The sequence below is a fragment of the Anomaloglossus baeobatrachus genome, chromosome 2 (genome assembly GCF_048569485.1).
Source record: "Anomaloglossus baeobatrachus isolate aAnoBae1 chromosome 2, aAnoBae1.hap1, whole genome shotgun sequence".
NCBI classification, from domain to species: domain Eukaryota; kingdom Metazoa; phylum Chordata; class Amphibia; order Anura; family Aromobatidae; genus Anomaloglossus; species Anomaloglossus baeobatrachus.
The window spans coordinates 9,478,072-9,500,416 of NC_134354.1; the positions used below are offsets into that span (position 1 = coordinate 9,478,072).

At 47.4% G+C, this 22,345-nt stretch overlaps 1 protein-coding gene across 9 annotated transcripts in view; it reads left to right on the plus strand.

The window, feature by feature from the left end:
* Nucleotides 1–22,345, plus strand: part of STXBP5L (syntaxin binding protein 5L) — a 419,668-nt gene that overhangs the window by 348,982 nt on the left and 48,341 nt on the right. For all 9 annotated transcript variants that reach the window (XM_075334850.1, XM_075334854.1, XM_075334852.1 and 6 more), the window contains one exon: nt 9,586–9,756. In XM_075334850.1, the coding sequence (XP_075190965.1) occupies nt 9,586–9,756 (171 nt within the window). The remainder of the gene's footprint in view (nt 1–9,585; nt 9,757–22,345) is intronic.

A 22,345-nucleotide genomic window follows, 5' to 3' on the forward strand; every position in this document is an offset into this window, starting at 1 on the left:
GCTTTTAAACTAGGATCGGGGGGGAGGGAGGGTAGTGGAGCAAATAAGGGGATAGATAGAGCAGATAGAGACAGGGAGACGGTAGGGGTCAATGAAGGATTAGGGGGGGATGGGACATACAAGGAACGTAGGGAGGCTAGGAGTAATAAAGGTGTTAATAGGATTAAATGTCTACTGGCAAATGCAAGAAGTCTTGGAAACAAAATTAATGAATTGGAGACTCTTAAGGCCCCGTCACACTAAGCAACATCGCTAGCAACATCGCTGCTAACGAACAACTTTTGTGACGTTGCTAGCGATGTTGCTGTGTGTGACATCCAGCAACAACCTGGCCCCTGCTGTGAGGTCGTTGGTTGTTGCTGAATGTCCTGGGCCATTTTTTAGTTGTTGCTGTCCCGCTGTGAAGCATAGATCGCTGTGTGTGACAGCGAGACAGCAACAACTAAATGTGCAGGCAGCAGGAGCCGGCTTCTGCGGAGGCTGGTAACCAATGTAAACATCGGGTAACCAAGAAGCCCTGTCCTTGGTTACCCGATATTTACCTTTGATACCAGCCTCGGCCGCTCTCACTGCCTGTGCTGCCGGCTCCTGCTGTGTGCACATGTAGCTGCAGGACACATCGGGTTAATTAACCCGATGTGTGCTGTAACTAGGAGAGCAGGGAGCCAGCGCTAAGCAGTGTGCGCTGCTCCCTGCTCTGTGCACATTTAGCTGCAGCACACATCGGGAAATTAACCCCATGTGTGCTGTAACTAGGAGAGCAGGGAGCCAGCGCTCAGTGTGCGCTGCTCCCTGCTCTGTGCACATGTAGCTGCAGGACACATCGGGTTAATTAACCCGATGTGTGCTGTAACTAGGAGAGCAAGGAGCCAGCGCTAAGCATTGTGCGCTGCTCCCTGCTCTCTGCACATGTAGCTGCAGCACACATCGTGTAATTAACCTGATGTGTGCTGTAACTAGGAGAGCAAGGAGCCAGCGCTAAGCATTGTGCGCTGCTCCCTGCTCTGTGCACATTTAGCTGCAGCACACATCGTGTAATTAACCTGATGTGTGCTGTAACTAGGAGAGCAAGGAGCCAGCGCTCAGTGTGCGCTGCTCCCTGCTCTCTGCACGTGTAGCTCCATGCGGTGGTAACCAAGGTAAATATCGGGTTGGTTACCCGATATTTACCTTAGTTACCAAGCGCAGCAGCTTCCACGCGGCGCTGGGGGCTTGTCACTGGTTGCTGGTGAGCTCACCAGCAACTTGTGTAGCCACGCTCCAGCGATCCCTGCCAGGTCAGGTTGCTGGTGGGATCGCTGGAGCGTTGCAGTGTGACATCTCACCAGCAACCTCCTAGCAACTTACCAGCGATCCCTATCGTTGTTGGGATCGCTGGTAAGTTGCTTAGTGTGACTGGACCTTTATGTCAACCATGGATTATGATGTGGTGGGCATTACGGAAACCTGGCTGGATGAAAGCCATGACTGGGTGACAAACATACAGGGTTATAGTACATTTAGGAAGGACAGGAAAAACAAAAAAGGTGGTGGGGTGTGTATATTTATTAAATCTAACCTAAAACCTGTGTTGTATGATGACATTGGGGGGAACTGCAACAATGTAGAGTCAGTATGGGTAAATGTACATGGGGAGGGGAATAATGGAAAAATGCTAATTGGAGTTTGCTATAAGCCTCCTAACATACCTCAACAAATAGAGGGTGAAATGCTGGAACAAATTGAAAAGGCAGCTAATAATAATAATCGGGTCCTTATTATGGGGGATTTCAACTATCCAGACATACAGTGGGACATAGAATTTTCTGGTTGTGCTAAAAGCTGTAAGTTCTTATCTACTATTCAAGACCATTTCCTCTCTCAGATGGTAGATGAACCGACGAGGGGAGATAATTTGCTAGATCTGGTCCTGTCAAATAGACCGGATACAATTTCAGATCTACAGGTCCGGGAGCACTTGGGCACCAGCGATCATAATATGGTAAGCTTCAACATAATATTCAATAGAACATTTCAAAGGGGGAATGCTAAAACCTGGAATTTTAGGAAAGCTGATTTCAACAAATTAAGGGAAGAGCTTAAATGTGTAGATTGGGACAAAGTCATGGTAACTGGGGATACCGAACATAAATGGGGTAAGTTTAAGGATATACTACTAGAGTCCTGTAAAAAACGTATACCCTCTGGTAATAAAATGTCCAGGAATAAAAAGAAACCACTATGGATAAATAAGACAGTACAAAGTATAATAAAACAAAAACAAAGGGCATTTAAAATCTTAAAGGCTGAGAATACAGAAATAGCATTGCAGGAGTATAAAGATATCAATAGGAAATGTAAAAAAGAAATCAAACAAGCAAAATTAGCTACTGAAACAAAAATCGCCAATGACATTAAAATAAATCCCAAAATCTTTTATAAATACATTAATGCCAAAAGGAAAACAAAGGATAGTATCGGCCCCTTAAAATATAATAACAAGTTAGTTATAGAGGACAAACAAAAGACTGAGATATTAAATAGGCATTTCTCATCTGTATTCACCAAGGAACTGACTGTACCAGGGATCATTCAACAAATGAAAAATCAAAGTCCACCACCCGATATAATTAATTTAACACAAGATGAAGTACGCCTACGTCTGAGTAAATTAAACATTGACAAATCCCCAGGGCCAGATGGCATTCATCCACGAATATTGAGGGAATTGAGCTCCGTAATCGACAGACCGCTGTATCTCATCTTTTTAGACTCACTTGTAACAGGGTTGGTGCCTCAGGATTGGAGGATTGCTGATGTGGTACCGATATTTAAGAAAGGTAAGAGGGTAGATCCAGGCAACTACCGTCCAGTAAGCCTGACATCAGTAGTATGTAAAGTTTTTGAGGGCATTTTAAGGGATGACATGCAAAAATATATTGCAGAAAATAATATGATAACTGACAAACAGCATGGATTCATGAAAGATAAGTCGTGTCTAACCAACCTGTTGGGGTTCTATGAGGGGGTAAGTTCAAACCTGGATATTGGTAATGCAGCTGATGTGATTTATTTGGACTTTGCAAAGGCATTTGATACTGTACCACATAATAGCCTTATACTAAAGCTCCAGAAGCAAGGACTAGGGGACACAATATGCAACTGGGTAAGGAATTGGCTAAAAGATAGGAAACAAAGAGTAGTCATAAATGGTACATTCTCTAAATGGGCTATAGTCAGCAGTGGGGTGCCGCAGGGATCTGTGCTTGGACCGATTCTTTTTACTCTCTTTATTAATGACCTTGTGGATGGGATTGATAGTACAGTGTCAGTCTTTCCGATGACACCAAACTATGTAGGATATTAAAAACTGACCTGGATAGTACAATATTACAAAAAGATCTGGATAAGATGTCAGAATGGGCAGATACTTGGCAAATGAGATTTAATGTTGATAAATGTAAAGTAATGCACCTAGGATGGAGTAATCCTATAGCTGCGTATACATTAAATGGAAGTAAACTCGGGACTACAGAACAGGAGAAGGACTTGGGTATTCTCATTACAAATAAGCTGAGCAGCAGCACTCAATGTCAAGCAGCAGCTGCTAAAGCAAACAAGATTTTAGGGTGTATAAAAAGAGAGATTAGATCCCGTGATCCCAACGTATTGTTACCCCTCTATAAATCACTTGTAAGGCCACATCTGGAATACGGGATCCAGTTTTGGGCTCCACATTTTAAAAAGGACATTCAGAAGTTAGAGTCAGTTCAAAGGCGGGCAACTAGACTATTACAAGGAATGGAAGGCCTCCCATATGATGACAGGTTGAAAAAGTTAGATATGTTTAGCTTAGAAAAAAGACGTCTCAGAGGAGATCAAATTTATATGTATAAATACATGTGTGGTCAATATAAAGGACTGGCACATGACTTATTTCTTCCAAAGACAGTACTAAGGACCAGGGGGCACTCACTGCGAGTAGAAGAAAAGCAATTCCGAAACCTAAATAGGAAAGGGTTCTTTACAGTTAGAGCGGTCAGACTGTGGAATACACTACCACAAGAGGTAGTAATGGCAGACACTATAACAGCTTTTAAAAAAGGGCTGGATGATTTCCTCAGTACACAAAACATTGTTGGTTATAAATGACTTAGTGACTAAATGTAGAACTGGTGGAGGAAGGTTGAACTAGATGGACCTAGGTCTTTTTTCAACCTAAGTAACTATGTAACTATGTAACGTAGTTTTCTGGACTGAATATGCCTCAGATCAATCTTGGAAAGAAGTTTACACAACAAGCACAATCTCATATAAACCTACTATTGATATGTGTATCTGATCAATCTGCAATCTCTGGAATGGTAGAGCGGACGAGGGGTGCGTTTCTGCGAGGTCTTTACAGTTTTTCCTACATTGCATTAAGTATATGTCTTACAAGACTGGGTGTGTCTGGCCATCTGGGTACTGAACCCTGGTGCCACCCATACCTTGTCTACTAAAGCACAGACATATGTCTTTGTCAGATGTATCCATCCATGGGTTACCTGGGCCATCATTGAGTAGAGAGCTTGTATCAGACAAAGCTTACCGCCCTTTATCCACAGACCTTGCTTAGTTAGCTGGCTCCCTGCATCTCACTCTTCATTCCTTGTTAAACCGCTTATTCCTGCAGGGATTTCAGAATATCAGGAATGACAGATGCCACGGAAGTGACAGGTGCCACCGAGGTGCTGGTCTGCATAGATAAAAGATTCAACTCTAGATTTGTTTGCTGCTTCTTTATCGGTCACATATGTGCAAGCATTTCTTCTGGCTCCATCAGTGTCAGCTCAGGTGTGAGCTTTATCTTCACAATGCCATGCTGATTTGATAACAGGAGAGACGCCATTCGGGCTCATAAGAACTGTACAGTCTTTATAGGTTTTTTATGTGACATTAAGAAAGATCAGAGGCCTACATCCACATTTGACCATCTTACCCTTTGCCGCTCTACACGCTACAGTGATTGAAAATCTTCATCTCTGCCTCCTATAATGATATGAGAGGAGGGAGTGGTTCAGCTTATATTAACTCATGTTGTGTAACCTCAGCATATCCAGTGTAGAATTAACCAGCATCTTGGTATCTGGATCTATCTACAAAAAAAACTCAAAATCTGCATTAGCAATGGCCTCATCTGAGACATGTTCAAACCCTGCCGTTTCTTGTTATATCAGAGCAATCATGAGATATATGTCTGTCTGCTGTATCCTCCGTTAGAGATAAAAATATAAAGAAAACTAAAAAACAGGTGACTTTCCACATCTTTCCCCCCTTTTTGAATCCAGTATTCAAAGCGTAGGTGGATTCAAAACTATATGACATTTGAGTCCTACATTTAGGGTATAAGAAAGTCCCATTGTATCTGGATCGTAACTAACTGAGAACACCATAAATATCATGTTAATTGTAAGTTTGTAATCAGGAACAATTTCTGCGACCTTATTCAGCTGTGGTTTCAACCACAGAAATGGCTCTGATACAAGAGATGCAGCCCTGGTGACAGGTCCAGACTACCTGAATAATAAGGCACAGGCCTCTGCCATAAACAGTGGCTTCTGTATTGTATTTTTTACTTCCTCTGTGAGACTACCCTATACTGAGAGAACTGTAGTTTGTTTTCTGCAAGTAAATACAAAAGAAAAATAGATGATTCAAGACATTGGATGTCATAAAGACAGAATTCCATAAATTATCCACGTATGTTAAACTAAAGGAACACAACCTTCGGATATGGAGGAGCCAATTTTGCAAAATTGAGGACATTTTAGAAAGCAATATACATTCTCAGTGAATTGAGGACACCTTGTGATAACACTGTCCATGTGTACTATAGCCTCTTTATGAAGGGAGGAAAGCAAGCAAACAAATAATTACTGACAGTCTGGGAGCAAAGGCATGGAGTAAAAATGAATTTTCCAAATAAATCACCATAAAATGCTTTGATGATTTCCCAAAGAATACTATTCTTTGTATTTACAACAGAATTCCTTGCTCCAGTATCTATCAAGAAATCTAAACTTGTTCAAAGTGAGTTTATTTATTGGCGTAAGATCAGTAAAATAAAAAAAAATGATTTCTAATTACTTTTAGCAATATCCGAAGGTGAGGAAAAATAATTTAAAATGAATTGTTAAATGTAGGGAAAACTCTCGATTAAAGGGTGTTTTTTTTCTGTTGGCCTTTAGATTGTAACAGACAATAGAACCATGTGCTTTCAGCCATGTTAGTTGGTGAGGATTACTTTATCCTCCTGTAAGGTAAAAAGAACCTTACTGGATTTTGTTCTACAACTTTGAATCAACCTTAGCCAATTTCAATTTTTATTTTTAAATCTTCCTTTTTTAAGACACAAGTTTTTAAGCCCCTCCCTATTAGGGTTTTTTCTGTTTGTTTTTGTTCCACAAAGGCCATTCACAGCATGCGTCTCTCAAATCCATTAAATAAATAAAAAATAAATCTTTATTTTTATATAGCGCTAACATATTCCGCAGCGCTTCACATACATCAGGAACGCTGTCCCCATTAGGGCTCACAATCTAAATTCCCTATCTGTATGTCTTTGGACAGACGTATTCATCCACCAATGGCAAAGATAATATTTTTTATCATCACTTCTTTCTCTGAGGTATGTCATGTAAGATGTGTGGATTGTTCCCTCTATTCTGTCAGATTCAATGCTGCAGGGCTTTAAGATACTGATCCCTGGGTCTCAAATCTACAAATACCCAGTAGAATACCTACTTATTAGATATTCTTTATGACTGTCCCGACTCCTAATATTACTTTATTAATATGTGCAGTCACCTATTTCACTTTACATTTGCAAATTCCTCAGTTTTCAGTCTACAGTCCTATATGACCTGCCAATTGGACTTGTCTGAGTAAGGGAACATGCTTCGGATCTTTAGTAAACAGTTTCATTACAATTATTTTATCATTTAATATTCAGTCTTTTTAGTACTACAGACTTTTAGTAATACCTCAAGGTCTTTTTCAGTTGTTGCAGTTTCTCAGCCCTAACCTACTTTTTTATTCCCCTCCTAACCACACATCTACAGATGGTATATCGGCTTCTCCAGCCACCACATGGTTCTTTGTTAGAGGATGGTAGGAGCATGTGGGGAACTGACCTTAGATCTCATCAAACTATAAGTTGAATAATTATTTTCTGCTCCTATATTCTGTACTTTATACAGTATATACTGTACATGTTCACGGTCCTGGTCCACTACAGGTAGAAGGTCCTGTAAGTATCGGCATAAAGAAATCCTGCATATCAATAGTATAGATAATAATGTCAAAATATCATATAGTAAGCAGAAATAGGTCTACAATATAAGGACCAAATCGCAAAAAGTACTACAGAAAACACACAGAGAAAGGCGATCAGTAGGTCCAAATTACAATTTTATTGGTGCAGGGTAGTGGGGGGCGGGGGGGTCAAAAAACATTATACATCACTGCAGTTAGCAAAAAAAATTATTGGAAAAATTGACATACTGAACAATTACTCAGTCATAGAGATATGTATAAGTCTAGTACTTATATGTATAAGTACAGCTAGGAGACACCTAATATAGGTAGTTTAGATGTCATTGGTCCATAATGCAATACACAGTATTCAATATACAGTGTAAATGGGGGGGGGGTGTTCATCCATTCAGAATAAAGATAAGGGCCAGATATTTATAGTGCAGTAAAAGGTAGTGCAATATATACCTGTACTAAGAATGGTCATGAATAAACACAATTGTAAATCATTTAAACCAAACCGAGAAGAGTCCATTTAGCCCCCATGACCATTGTTAGTACAGGTATATATTGCACTACCTTTTACCCCATGACTGAGTAATTGTTCAGTATGTCAATTTTTGCAATCATTTTTTTTGCTAACTGCAGTGATGTATACCGGTTTTGCCCCCCCCCCACTACCCTGCACCAATAAAATTGTAATTTGGACCTACTGATCGCCTTTCTCTGTGTGTTTTAGGTAGAAGGTTCTGTCTAATGGTTCTGTCTGTCCAGTCCATTGTCCAAACATTCATGGTTTCTGGCTACTTCACACCTCCCCCTCACTTCATTACTCACAATCTTTCAGTGTCCTTTTGTTTTCACCATGCTTATTCTAATGGACTGCAGCCATTTTACTGAACACATACAAGCCAGTCTACCCCCATTTAGGGGAAATATTAGCATTTAACATTATTTTGCAATCCATTTCTTCACATTATCTGAACACTCTTGTTTTTACTGTCTTTCTTTTTGGGTTTCTGTATACATTTACTATAGCAAGTTTCCATACTTACCCACCCCCCACAAGCTACCTCAGAGCTTGTATTAGTGCTAGCACACATTTTCCTCATTTGCAGGCAGTCACGAAACACATTAAAATCCTGCATGTACTGTAGATCCTACAATACAACCAGTAAACAGACTACAAGATACCCCACAAGCCACAGCAAATCTAGCAATCCTCCAAGTATGAGTACTACTATGTGTCACACTTACACAATGATCACATTCCATGCACACAGTTCACAAAGGCATAGGTAACTTTTCCAAGTTCATGGACCAGACTAGTTAATGCAAAATAACTCACCTGCATTGGAGAGATACCAATTAGAAACAGTAAGGAAAGTGTAAGAATTAAGCTTCTTACCTTATGCTGCAGCTTTTAGCATTAGTTTAAATTTTTTTTAAAAAAACAACAATTCTTATTCACGATACAGATGGTATAATGCAGTCTGTCCAGGGTTTCGGCACCAAATTCTTTGGTGAGCGAAATACACTCCTCCTATGTCTCTGGAACACCAAATTAATAAGATTTGTTTTACGAGCGCTCAGGAATGGATTCCATTCTCTCACAATGAAGACCATTGTCATTTCTGGAGTTTAGTTTTTGGAGTCCTCATATCATAAACCCCCATTACATGAAGGACAGTCTCGTGGATTATTTCCTGTTTCTGATCCGTTTTCCCTTTGCTGCGCGCAGATTACGATAATTCCTTTACAATTTATGGTTTAATTCTTATTTATTCTCACACAAATGTATCCCCGTATTTTATGTAATTATTCTCTGACCTTTGTGCATTTAGTCTGGTTCATTGTACGGATCTGGCCATTATATGTCATTATCAGAGGCATTAGTCCTGGGTTCTTCCCTGTGGTGTGTCCGCGGTCCTCGCTGGTCACAGTAGTCCAGCACACTGGTGCGCGAGGGTGCTCGTTGCTAATTCCCACCTTTTGGCAGTGCAGCATTATGCGTTCCATAGCCTGGAAGCCATAAGCCCTTTGCATCGGGACTGGATGACAAAATTGCATGTGCCGCTAACACATTAAGACATACATGATTCCTTCATCAATCCTTATTGGGGTCCTTGGCTGTATAACACAACTTTTAAGTCTTCAAATTCAGCCATAAGTGTGAAAATGGGCAACAAATGTGGCCGCCATTAGGTGTGGTAGTGTGGTCCAGTAGTGCTGTGTATCTGAGGGGTTGGGGCTGTGCAGACTGTGGGGTATGGAGGCTGCGGCCACTGACGCCGCTCTTCTGTCTTCTAGATCACGTGAACGGTCACTGCACCAGTCCCACGTCACAGTCCTGTGGGTCAGGGAAGAGGCTGTCCAGCACTGATGGCACCAAAGCCAACAGGAGGGGCCCAGGCAGACCACCGTTTCGAAAAGCCCAGTCTGCAGCGTGTATGGAGATCACCCTGCCCGTCACCACTGAAGGTGAGTCCAGATGGCTGCGCTCATGACACCCTCCATACAGCGGTGGCCCGGGTCCAGACCGCAGGGTCACCGGCTCCATCTGTATCCGCTCCTCCAGTGTCAGGAGCCTCCATTCCCTCCGTGGCCTCCTCTGTGTAGAAGTGTCTAGAAATAGCTGGCATGTCCCAGTGTGGAGATAGAAGCCCACCCTATGTAGATGTATGTAGCCCCCATGTTAGCGTTACATAATTGTGTGGTCTGTAAATAGCATGCCCCCCATGTCTAGACATGGCTGGCATCACCCCCGTGTCTGTACATAGCTGGCATCACCCCCGTGTGTAGACATAGCTGGCATCACCCCCGTGTCTGTACATAGCTGGCATCACCCCCGTGTCTGTACATAGCTGGCATCACCCCCGTGTGTAGACATAGCTGGCATCACCCCCGTGTGTAGACATAGCTGGCATCACCCCCGTGTGTAGACATAGCTGGCATCACCCCCGTGTGTAGACATAGCTGGCATCACCCCCGTGTGTAGACATAGCCTGCATCACCCCCGTGTCTGTACATAGTTGGTATGACCCCCGTGTGTAGACATAGCTAGCATCACCCCCGTGTCTGTACATAGTTGGTATGACCCCCGTGTCTGTACATAGCTGTCATCACCCCCGTGTCTGTACATAGTTGGTATGACCTGTGTGGTAGCCTCTGTAGTGGCATGACCCCGAGTTATTCTGCACGTTACTATGTGCATACTTGTGTGTAGAGTATGGTAATGGCTTCGCCTCTGCTACATCCTGATTATGGAGCATAGACCGGGAATGGGCAGCAAAAAACATACAAGTTAAAGGGCTCTTCCCCGGCCTCATATCCTCCTTCCCTGCACTGAAATTGGGATGTAGCCTTGTCAGCGACCATTACCACCCGCTAAGCACAACTAGCAATGGACAGACAGATCCTGGACTTGCGTGCTATAGGGGCGGACAGTGCAGCCGGGGCACCGAGCGCAGGGACACATCACCACCATCTGCCGCTGCCGGGGAGGTCAACATTATGGGAACCGGCATGTAAAATACCACCCCCGGAAAGAGTTCAGCGCAGCCGCTAATACACACATATATATATATATATATATATATATATATATATATATATATATATCTGAAAGCTGTCACTCTGCACCTTGTCTGATTGAGGAGCAGGGAAGAAATCCAGCCTAACGGCCATGCCGGGTCCTGACGGATCCTAATGTGCTGACTACAGAGTCTCGGCCTCTCCTCGCACTGGGTCAGTGAGCCAAGCGGCAACCGAAAGTCACAAATCAAGTAAATCACAAAACTGCGGGCACCTGACGACCGCTGGAGCCGACATTACACACTGTCAGTAAGAAAAGAAGCTAGGAAGGGAGGAAAGAAGCAAGAAAGGATGGGGAAAGGAAGAAAAGAAGGGAGGGAGAGGAAAGAAACAAGAAAGGATGGGGGAAAGGAAGAAAAGAAGGGAGGGAGAGAGGAAAGAAACAAGAAAGGATGGGGAAAAGGAAGAAAAGAAGAGAGGGGGAGAGGAAAGAAACAAGGGATGGGAAAAGGAAGAAAAGAAGGGAGGGAGAGAGGAAAAAAGCAAGAAAGGATGGGGAAAGGAAGAAAAGAAGGGAGGGAGAGAGGAAAGAAACAAGAAAGGATGGGGAAAAGGAAGAAAAGAAGGGAGGGAGAGAGGAAAAAAGCAAGAAAGGATGGGGAAAGGAAGAAAAGAAGGGAGGGAGAGAGGAAGAGAGCAAATGCTGGAAAAAGGAAGAAAATCAGGGAGGGAGAGAGGAAAGAAACAAGAAAGGATGGGGAAAAGGAAGAAAAGAAGAGAGGGGGAGAGGAAAGAAACAAGAAAGGATGGGGGAAAGGAAGAAAAGAAGGGAGGGGGAGAGGAAAGAAGCAAGAAAGGATGGGGAAAAGGAAGAAAAGAAGGGAGGGAGAGAGGAAAGAAGCAAGAAAGGATGGAAAAAGGAAGAAAAGAAGGGAGGGAGAGAAGAAAAAAGCAAGAAATGCTGGGGAAAAGGGAAGAAAATCGGGGAGGGAGAGAGGAAAAAAAGCAAGAAAGGATGGGGGAAAGGAAGAAAAGAAGAGAGGGAGAGAGGAAAGAAGTAAGAAAGGATGGGGAAAAGGAAGAAAAGAAGGGAGAGAGAGAGAGAAAAAAGCAAGAAAGAATGGGAAAAGGAAGAAAAGAAGGGAGGGAGAGAGGAAAGAAGCAAGAAAGGATGGGGAGAAGGAAGAAAAGAAGGAAGGGAGAGAGGAAAGAAACAAGAAAGGATGGGGAAAAGGAAGAAAAGAAGGGAGGGGGGGAAGAAACAAGAAAGGATGGGAGAAAGGAAGAAAAGAAGGGGGGGGGAAGAAACAAGAAAGGATGGGGAAAGGAAGAAAAAAAGGGAGGGAGAGAGGAAAGAAACAAGAAAGGCTGGAAGAAAAGAAGGGAGGGGGAGAGGAAAGAAACAAGAAATGATGGGGAAAGGAAGAAAAGAAGGGAGGGAGAGAGGAAAGAAACAAGAAAGGATGGGGTAAAGGGAAGAAAAAAAGAGGGAGGGGGAGACGAAAAAAGCAAGAAAGGATGGAAAAAGGAAGAAAAGAAGGGAGGGAGAGAGGAAAGAAACAAGAAAGGATGGGGTAAAGGGAAGAAAAGAAGGGAGGGGGAGAGGAAAAAAGCAAGAAAGGATGGAAAAAGGAAGAAAAGAAGGGAGGGAGAGAGGAAAGAAACAAGAAAGGATGGGGTAAAGGGAAGAAAAGAAGGGAGGGGGGAGAGGAAAAAAGCAAGAAAGGATGGAAAAAGGAAGAAAAGAAGGGAGTCAGAGAGGAAAGAAACAAGAAAGGATGGGGTAAAGGGAAGAAAAGAAGGGAGGGGGAGAGGAAAAAAAGCAAGAAAGGATGGAAAAGGGAAGAAAAGAAGGGAGGGAGAGAGGAAAGAAACAAGAAAGGATGGGGTAAAGGGAAGAAAAGAAGGGAGGGGGAGAGGAAAAAAGCAAGAAAGGATGGAAAAAGGAAGAAAAGAAGGGAGGGAGAGAGGAAAGAAACAAGAAAGGATGGGGTAAAGGGAAGAAAAGAAGGGAGGGGGAGAGGAAAAAAGCAAGAAAGGATGGAAAAAGGAAGAAAAGAAGGGAGGGAGAGAGGAAAGAAACAAGAAAGGATGGGGTAAAGGGAAGAAAAGAAGGGAGGGGGAGAGGAAAAAAGCAAGAAAGGATGGAAAAAGGAAGAAAAGAAGGGAGGGAGAGAGGAAAGAAATAAGAAAGGATGAGGTAAAGGGAAGAAAAGAAGGGAGGGGGAGAGGAAAAAAGCAAGAAAGGATGGAAAAAGGAAGAAAAGAATGGAGGGAGAGAGGAAAGAAACAAGAAAGGATGGGGTAAAGGGAAGAAAAGAAGGGAGGGGGAGAGGAAAAAAGCAAGAAAGGATGGAAAAAGGAAGAAAAGAAGGGAGGGAGAGAGGAAAGAAACAAGAAAGGATGAGGTAAAGGGAAGAAAAGAAGGGAGGGGGAGAGGAAAAAAGCAAGAAAGGATGGAAAAAGGAAGAAAAGAAGGGAGGGAGAGAGGAAAGAAACAAGAAAGGATGGGGTAAAGGGAAGAAAAGAAGGGAGGGGGAGAGGAAAAAAGCAAGAAAGGATGGAAAAAGGAAGAAAAGAAGGGAGGGAGAGAGGAAAGAAACAAGAAAGGATGGGGTAAAGGGAAGAAAAGAAGGGAGGGGGAGAGGAAAAAAGCAAGAAAGGATGGAAAAAGGAAGAAAAGAAGGGAGGGAGAGAGGAAAGAAACAAGAAAGGATGGGGTAAAGGGAAGAAAAGAAGGGAGGGGGAGAGGAAAAAAGCAAGAAAGGATGGAAAAAGGAAGAAAAGAAGGGAGGGAGAGAGGAAAGAAACAAGAAAGGATGGGGTAAAGGGAAGAAAAGAAGGGAGGGGGAGAGGAAAAAAAGCAAGAAAGGATGGAAAAAGGAAGAAAAGAAGGGAGGGAGAGAGGAAAGAAACAAGAAAGGATGGGGTAAAGGGAAGAAAAGAAGGGAGGGGGAGAGGAAAAAAAGCAAGAAAGGATGGAAAAGGGAAGAAAAGAAGGGAGGGAGAGAGGAAAGAAACAAGAAAGGATGGGGTAAAGGGAAGAAAAGAAGGGAGGGGGAGAGTAAAAAAGCAAGAAAGGATGGAAAAAGGAAGAAAAGAAGGGAGGGAGAGAGGAAAGAAACAAGAAAGGATGGGGTAAAGGGAAGAAAAGAAGGGAGGGGGAGAGGAAAAAAGCAAGAAAGGATGGAAAAAGGAAGAAAAGAAGGGAGGGAGAGAGGAAAGAAACAAGAAAGGATGGGGTAAAGGGAAGAAAAGAAGGGAGGGGGAGAGGAAAAAAGCAAGAAAGGATGGAAAAAGGAAGAAAAGAAGGGAGGGAGAGAGGAAAGAAATAAGAAAGGATGAGGTAAAGGGAAGAAAAGAAGGGAGGGGGAGAGGAAAAAAGCAAGAAAGGATGGAAAAAGGAAGAAAAGAATGGAGGGAGAGAGGAAAGAAACAAGAAAGGATGGGGTAAAGGGAAGAAAAGAAGGGAGGGGGAGAGGAAAAAAGCAAGAAAGGATGGGGAAAGGAAGAAAAGAAGGGAGGGAGAGAGGAAAGAAACAAGAAAGGATGAGGTAAAGGGAAGAAAAGAAGGGAGGGGGAGAGGAAAAAAGCAAGAAAGGATGGAAAAAGGAAGAAAAGAAGGGAGGGAGAGAGGAAAGAAACAAGAAAGGATGGGGTAAAGGGAAGAAAAGAAGGGAGGGAGAGAGGAAAAAAGCAAGAAAGGATGGAAAAAGGAAGAAAAGAAGGGAAGGAGAGAGGAAAGAAACAAGAAAGGATGGGGTAAAGGGAAGAAAAGAAGGGAGGGGGAGACGAAAAAAGCAAGAAAGGATGGAAAAAGGAAGAAAAGAAGGGAGGGAGAGAGGAAAGAAACAAGAAAGGATGGGGTAAAGGGAAGAAAAGAAGGGAGGGGGAGAGGAAAAAAGCAAGAAAGGATGGAAAAAGGAAGAAAAGAAGGGAGGGAGAGAGGAAAGAAACAAGAAAGGATGGGGTAAAGGGAAGAAAAGAAGGGAGGGGGAGAGGAAAAAAGCAAGAAAGGATGGAAAAAGGAAGAAAAGAAGGGAGGGAGAGAGGAAAGAAACAAGAAAGGATGGGGTAAAGGGAAGAAAAGAAGGGAGGGGGAGAGGAAAAAAGCAAGAAGGGATGGAAAAAGGAAGAAAAGAAGGGAGGGAGAGGAAAGAAACAAGAAAGGATGGGGTAAAGGGAAGAAAAGAAGGGAGGGGGAGAGGAAAAAAGCAAGAAAGGATGGAAAAAGGAAGAAAAGAAGGGAGGGAGAGAGGAAAGAAACAAGAAAGGATGGGGTAAAGGGAAGAAAAGAAGGGAGGGGGAGAGGAAAAAAGCAAGAAAGGATGGAAAAAGGAAGAAAAGAAGGGAGGTAGAGAGGAAAGAAACAAGAAAGGATGGGGTAAAGGGAAGAAAAGAAGGGAGGGGGAGAGGAAAAAAGCAAGAAAGGATGGAAAAAGGAAGAAAAGAAGGGAGGGAGAAAGGAAAGAAACAAGAAAGGATGGGGTAAAGGGAAGAAAAGAAGGGAGAGGAAAAAAGCAAGAAAGGATGGAAAAAGGAAGAAAAGAAGGGAGGGAGAGAGGAAAGAAACAAGAAAGGATGGGGTAAAGGGAAGAAAAGAAGGGAGAGGGAGAGGAAAAAAGCAAGAAAGGATGGAAAAAGGAAGAAAAGAAGGGAGGGAGAGAGGAAAGAAACAAGAAAGGATGGGGTAAAGGGAAGAAAAGAAGGGAGGGTGTCACAAACCACCGGGGGGGGTCACTCAGAAATCCCCCGCGCTGGCTACCAGTACGTCACAATCGGGGGGTAACAAGTGGGGGTCACCCCTCCTTTATACCTCCCGACCGACAGACAGAGCACGTGACGCGCTCTCTAGCGCCCCTCTTATAGTCAGGCCAATTATGGAATTGCCCGACAATAAGCAAGGAGGCCGCTATACTACTTATGCCGATTATTGAAGGGTCCCCGGTGAGAGTAAGGTATATATTCCCCCGACCTCCGCGGGCGGAATATATAAAATCTCCCCGAATCTCACTGGCCTCCCCACAATAATCCTTGGCACAATTCGCTGCCACCAACCGATTTACGGTAACTATTAGCCGAACACACAGACGTGGGATTCAAGATCGAGATAACAGAACAGCCCAAGATTAATTATATAATTTAATCAGCCTAAAGCACACTAGAACTACAATATATACAATAGGGAATCTACAGAATATACATATGTCAGAGTACAGTTACAATCAAAGCATGGGTTACAAACAGGCATACACAGTTCCAGCAGTTACCTTGTTGCGTCTGGCCACAGGGGGGCGCTGTAGACCAGGTTTCCAGGAACTCCCACAGATGTTTCCTACACGTGCCCCCAGCGAGAAGAACCTTGGAAAATGGTCGAAGTAGGGTTATCAACCTGGGCCAAGTCCAGGTCCCCTCCTACCTTAGTGACCTCACAGGGAAGCACTGCCACTCCCCCTGCATGGATCAGAATTATCCAGCAAAGGGGATATTGGCCATAACTTTGCCTGGGAGCGTCGTAGGCGGACGCCAATGCTCTCATTGTGACAGTTATGAATTTAGCTACAGAACGAGGGGACTCATGACCTGTCTACGAGTTCCCATATGGCTGATATCACGCCTGGGGTATTTCCCAAGCTCCCCCTTCCATAAAAAAGGTGTGCCAGCATCGTCCGCCTGCGCAAACACCATTTTTATGGTTGCCATATTTATCGGAGATATGGCTTGCGAGATATGAACCATTTTTTACTGGAGTCGTTCTGTCTGGCTACTTCCAAGCCTTGCTAATGAGATACAACTCTTGTTACAGGGTGACGGCAGGGAGCCATCCTGTGTCCATTGTCCGCACATCATCTCATCTCCATATCAGAGGAGATGGCTGTTGGAGGTGTAAGTGGGATGTGACACCTTCACAGATGCTGGACATTTGAGCACAAGAAGGGAGGGGGGCACTGCCAGGGAGTGATGAGAGCAATTATGACTTCTAGTCATAATTCCTCTTCATATCCCAGGATTTACCTCACACCTCCCCCCTTTTGAGGGCGCTAGGGGGCAGCACACTCCGGTGGTCCCCCGTGCGCCCGTCCGCGACCTCTCCTTGTCGGGACAGCCCGTCTGCGTTACCGTGGTCACGGCCCCTTTTGTGGCGAATGGTGAAGTCGTATTGCTGGAGCGCAAGGCTCCATCGCAACAATCGCCCATTCGTCCCAGAGACGGTGTGCAACCAGCTGAGGGGATTGTGGTCCGTCTCCACGATGAAGTGGCGCCCGTATAGATAGGGTTGCAGACGCTGCAGGGCCCACACTATGGCCAGGCACTCCTTCTCCATTGTAGAATAGGCCACTTCCCTTGGTAACAGCTTCCTGCTCAGGTACAGGACTGGGTGCTCTTGGCTCGCAGAGTCCACCTGGCTGAGCACCGCACCGAGGCCGAAGTCACTGGCGTCGGTCTGTACTACAAACGGCCGCGTGAAGTCGGCTGCCTGTAGCACGGGCGGGCTGGACAGGGCGTCCTTTAGGGCCCGGAAGGCTGTCTCGCAGTCCACTGTCCAATCGACTGCAGAGGGCAGCTTCTTCTTGGTGAGGTCCATCAAGGGCTTTGCCAGGCTACTATAGCGTGGAACAAACCTCCTATAGTACCCAGCGGTCCCCAAGAAGGACATCACCTGCTTCTTGGTCCTGGGGGTGGGCCAGGATGCGATGGCCCCCACTTTCTCAGGCTCGGGCTTCAGCGTTCCCCCACCTACCCGGTGACCGAGGTACTGGACCTCGCTCATGGCCAGCTGACACTTTCCCGGCTTGATGGTCAAACCTGCCCGGTGGATCCGCCTGAGCACCTGTGCTAGATGCTCTAGGTGGTCCTCCCAGGTGGGACTGAAGACGGCAATGTCATCTAGGTACGCGGCCGCGTACCCTTCAAGTCCCTTGAGCAGGGTGTTGACCATCCGCTGGAAAGTGGCAGGGGCATTCCTCATCCCGAATGGCATCACCGTGGACTCGTACAGTCCAAATGGGGTAATAAAGGCAGAGCGTTCCCTGGCCTTGCGAGTCAGGGGGATCTGCCAATATCCCCGGCTCAGATCCATGATGGTCAGGTACTGAGCCCCGGCCAACTGATCGAGCAGGTCATCGATGCGTGGCATTGGGTACGCATCGGCGACCGTGACCGCATTGAGCCCCCTGTAGTCCACGCAGAACCGAGTGGTTCGGTCCTTCTTAGGGACGAGGACTACAGGCGAGGCCCAAGCGCTGTTGGATGCCTGGATCACCCCCAGCTCCAGCATCTCGTCAATCTCCTGGCGCATGTGTTGCTGCACCTCCAGGGAGACCCGATATGCTGAACGCCGGATCGGGGGATGATCCCCAGTGTCCACGTGATGGACAGCCAAGTCAGTCCTTCCGGGCTGGTTGGTAAACAACCCCCGGAAGGGGTGTAGGGTGGCCCACAGCTGGGACCGTTGGTCCTCCAAGAGCTGGTGGCCAACCTCCACATCCTCAATGGATCCGCCTGCCCTAACCTGGGCTAGCATATCCAAGAGGGTTTCCGCTTCTCCCTCCTCGGGCAGGTTGCACACGGGGAGCGCACATGCCTCCCGCTCATGATGTGCCTTCATCATGTTCACATGGAAGGGCTTCCGCCTTCCACGGGCAGGGTCCAGGGTGACCAGGTACGTCACAGGGTTGAGCTGCTGGTACACGAGGTATGGGCCTTCCCAGGCTGCCTGAAGCTTGTCCTGTGGTACGGGGACCAGTACCCACACCTTTTGACCCACTTGGTAGGTCCTCTCACAAGCGTTCTGGTCGTACCAACGCTTCTGATCGGCCTGGGCTTGAGCCATATTGTCGTGTACCAGTTGCGTCAAGGCCTGCATTTTGTCCCGGAAGCGCATGACATACTCGATAACCGACACTCCAGGGGTGGCCAAATCCCCTTCCCAAGCCTCTTTCACCAGAGCCAGGGGGCCCCGCACACGTCGCCCGTACAGGAGCTCAAACGGTGAGAATCCTGTTGAGGCCTGTGGAACCTCCCGGTAAGCAAATAACAGGTGTGGGAGATACCGCTCCCAGTCACGCCCATGGGAGTCGACCAACATCTTAAGCATCTGCTTTAAGGTGCCATTGAACCGCTCGCACAGGCCATTAGTCTGTGGATGGTACGGGCTGGCCACCAGATGTCGCACCTGGACTTGCTTACAGAGGGTCTCCATCAGCTGGGACATGAATTGGGTCCCCCGGTCGGTGAGCATTTCCTGGGGAAAACCCACTCGGGAGAAAATCTCCAGCAATGCGGTGGCCACCTTGTCAGCCCGAATGGACGACAAGGCCACTGCTTCTGGGTACCGGGTGGCATAGTCCACTACCGTCAGTATGAAGCGTTTCCCGGAGCTGCTGGGGATGGCCAGCGGGCCGACCAGATCCACAGCCACCCTCCTGAAAGGCTCATCGATGATTGGCAGAGATACCAGTGGGGCTTTGGGGCGTGGCCCCGCCTTCCCCACTCTCTGACAGGTTTCACACGAACGGCAGTAGGCAGCCACATCGGCCCCCATTTTTGGCCAGTAGAAATGCTGGTTTAACCTGGCCTTGGTCTTAGCGATCCCTAGGTGTCCGGCCATCGGAATCTCATGTGCGATCCGCAACAACTCCGTCCGGAACGGATAGGGTACCACTAACTGTCGGTCCCTGGGCCACGCCTCCGGTGAACCCTGCTGGACCGTGGCCCGGTACAGCCGTCCTTGGTCCCAGACCACTCGCTCCGGGTCCGAGTCCGAGGGAGGCTGGGCTGCCTGCTCCTTAAGAGCTTTCAGGCTGTCGTCAGCTTCTAACGCTGCCTGAAACCCCTGACTAGATGTGGCCAGAATCGACGAGACTGTCACATCTTCGGTCAGTACCCCGGGACCTGTGTCCTGGCCTCCACCTGACTCGGCTGCCACTTGGTCAGAAGGGGAAGAGCTATCGGACCTCCGGGAGGCCCCTTGGCTTCCAGCACTCCCACTGCGGGTGACAGTGGCCACAGCCGCTGCGACCGTGGGTCGTGCCTGCTCCTCCTCCGTTCCTGACCAAGTCGCCGGTTCAGGCAGACCTACCTGGCTTCCTGACACCCCGGTTGTGGGGGAACCCTGCACCGAGATCTTACCTGGGAGCACTTCCGCTCCTGGACCGGCCCCAATCTCACCTGCCTGTTCCCCCCCTGCAGCAACAGAACCCCGCTGTGAAATCTCTGGGGACCCCACATTTGCTGTGGTAGCCCCCACCCCACACACTGGTCCTCCCCCTGCAGCACCCTGCTCTCTGCTTATCCCTGCAGAGGGCAGCAGATCCCAGCTCACAGGCTGGTTACTTGTAGAGGCATTGTCCCACCTTTCTCTGACCCCCTCCCCTGTCACAGCTGCAGCTGCGTGTGTGTCTATGGTGTCTGTGCAAGCAGAAATATCAGAGTTCACTCCCTCCTCCCTTACATCATTCATAGATAACACATTAACATTGTTAGGAGTCATGTCAGTACGGGCTGAAGGTTCAGCCCTTGGTTGGGGCCCAAACTGGGAGGTTATCTGCCCCAAATCTGTCCCAAGTAGCACGTTTGCAGGGATCCGATCAGTTACCCCCACCTCCCTCACCCCTCGCCCTGCGCCCCAGTCCACATAAATGTCAGCAACAGGCAGCGCCGGGTCAATGCCTCCAATCCCGGAGACAGCGAGGGTTTTTCCAGGGATCAAGTCTTGGGGGGACACCATCTCAGGCCGCACCAGAGTCACCTCCGAGGCGCTGTCTCGCAGTCCTATGGTCACAGACCGGCCGACGGTGACAGGTTGGAAGCTGTCCAGGGACCTACCACCACCCCCACCCACACAATACACCTTGGGCGGCCCTTGGGACGGGGACGGAGCCGGGGCCTTGGGACGCTGAGGGCACATGGCCTTGAAGTGTCCAGGTAGGTTGCACTGGTGGCACCGTCTTGGTTCTGCCACGGGCCTGGAGAGGGGAGTGGAGGGGGACACCCCCTGCAGTCTAGGGGCAGGTGGGGCAGTCGCAGAGTTCATCTTACCCCCTCTCCAGGTGCTGCTGGTGGCTGCTCTCCTGGCTTCAGGAGCCCGATTGTTGGTGTAGTCATCTGCCAGGGCAGCTGTAGCCGTGGATCCCTTTGGCTTCTGGTCTCGGATGAACTGGCGGAGATCCTCAGGGCAGTTCCACAAGAGTTGCTCCGTGATGAACAAGTCCAGGATCTCCGGTCCGGTGGAAAGCTGCAGGCCTTGGGTCCAGTGGTCGGCAGCTCGGGCAAGTGCCCGCCGGTGGTCAGCCCAGGAGTCCTTTGGTCCCTTCTGCAGCGTCCGGAACTTCTTGCGGTAGGACTCCGGGGTGAGGTTGTACTGTTGGATCAGGGCCCGCTTGATGGTGTCGTAGCCCTGATCCGCCTCAGCAGGCAAGTCCCCAAGGATATCCAGGGCCTTACCCCTTAAACGGGGGGTCAGGTATTTGGCCCACTGGTCCTTGTTCAGATGATGCTGCAAGCAAGTCCGTTCAAAAGCAGTCAAGAAAGAGTCCAAGTCTCCATCCTTCTCCAGCACTGGGAAGTCCTCAACACGGACCTTTGGAAGTTTGGTGTCTGGAAGGTCACGGGTGGCTGATGAGGGCCGGAGCTGAGCTAGCTGCAGCTGGTAGTTACGCTCTGCCTGGCGCTCTTCACGCGCTGCTTGCCGCTCACGCTCGGCCATGAGTTCCTTGTAGCCCTCCCGGTCTCCAGCCTGGCGTAGGGCCATAGCCATTTGAAGAAGGCTATCCGAGCCTCCCAGGCTCGGTGGAATGGCACGTGGTGATCTGCGGCCCGCTGCGGAGCCTGGTGCTTCACTGTCCATTGCAGAGCGGAGGGCTGGCGTCTGGCTCGTTGAGGACCCTTGGGCGAGCTGCTCCTCATCTTGTCCAGCAGTGCCCGGTTGTGCAATGTCCTCTGCAGAGCTGTTTTCTGGCGTCGAGCTCCTGGAGGACTCGTGGACAACCTCCTCATCGTCTCTGGCCTGAGCATCGGCCATTCCTTTGGCTTTGCTCCTGGTGCTCTCAGCCATTCTTGCAGACTTTTGGTCACTGACACAGAACTGACACCTGATGCCTCCACACACCTTACAGTATCTGCACTCTGACACTCTAGTGTTGAGCTGGTCTGAAGACCCCAGCAGCCACAGCTGCTGCAGGCAGTCTTTAGTGTCTGGGAGTATGGGTCTCACACTCACACACACTATTATCTCGATCCCACCGCTATGCCACCAATATGTCACAAACCACCGGGGGGGTCACTCAGAAATCCCCCGCGCTGGCTACCAGTACGTCACAATCGGGGGGTAACAAGTGGGGGTCACCCCTCCTTTATACCTCCCGACCGACAGACAGAGCACGTGACGCGCTCTCTAGCGCCCCTCTTATAGTCAGGCCAATTATGGAATTGCCCGACAATAAGCAAGGAGGCCGCTATACTACTTATGCCGATTATTGAAGGGTCCCCGGTGAGAGTAAGGTATATATTCCCCCGACCTCCGCGGGCGGAATAT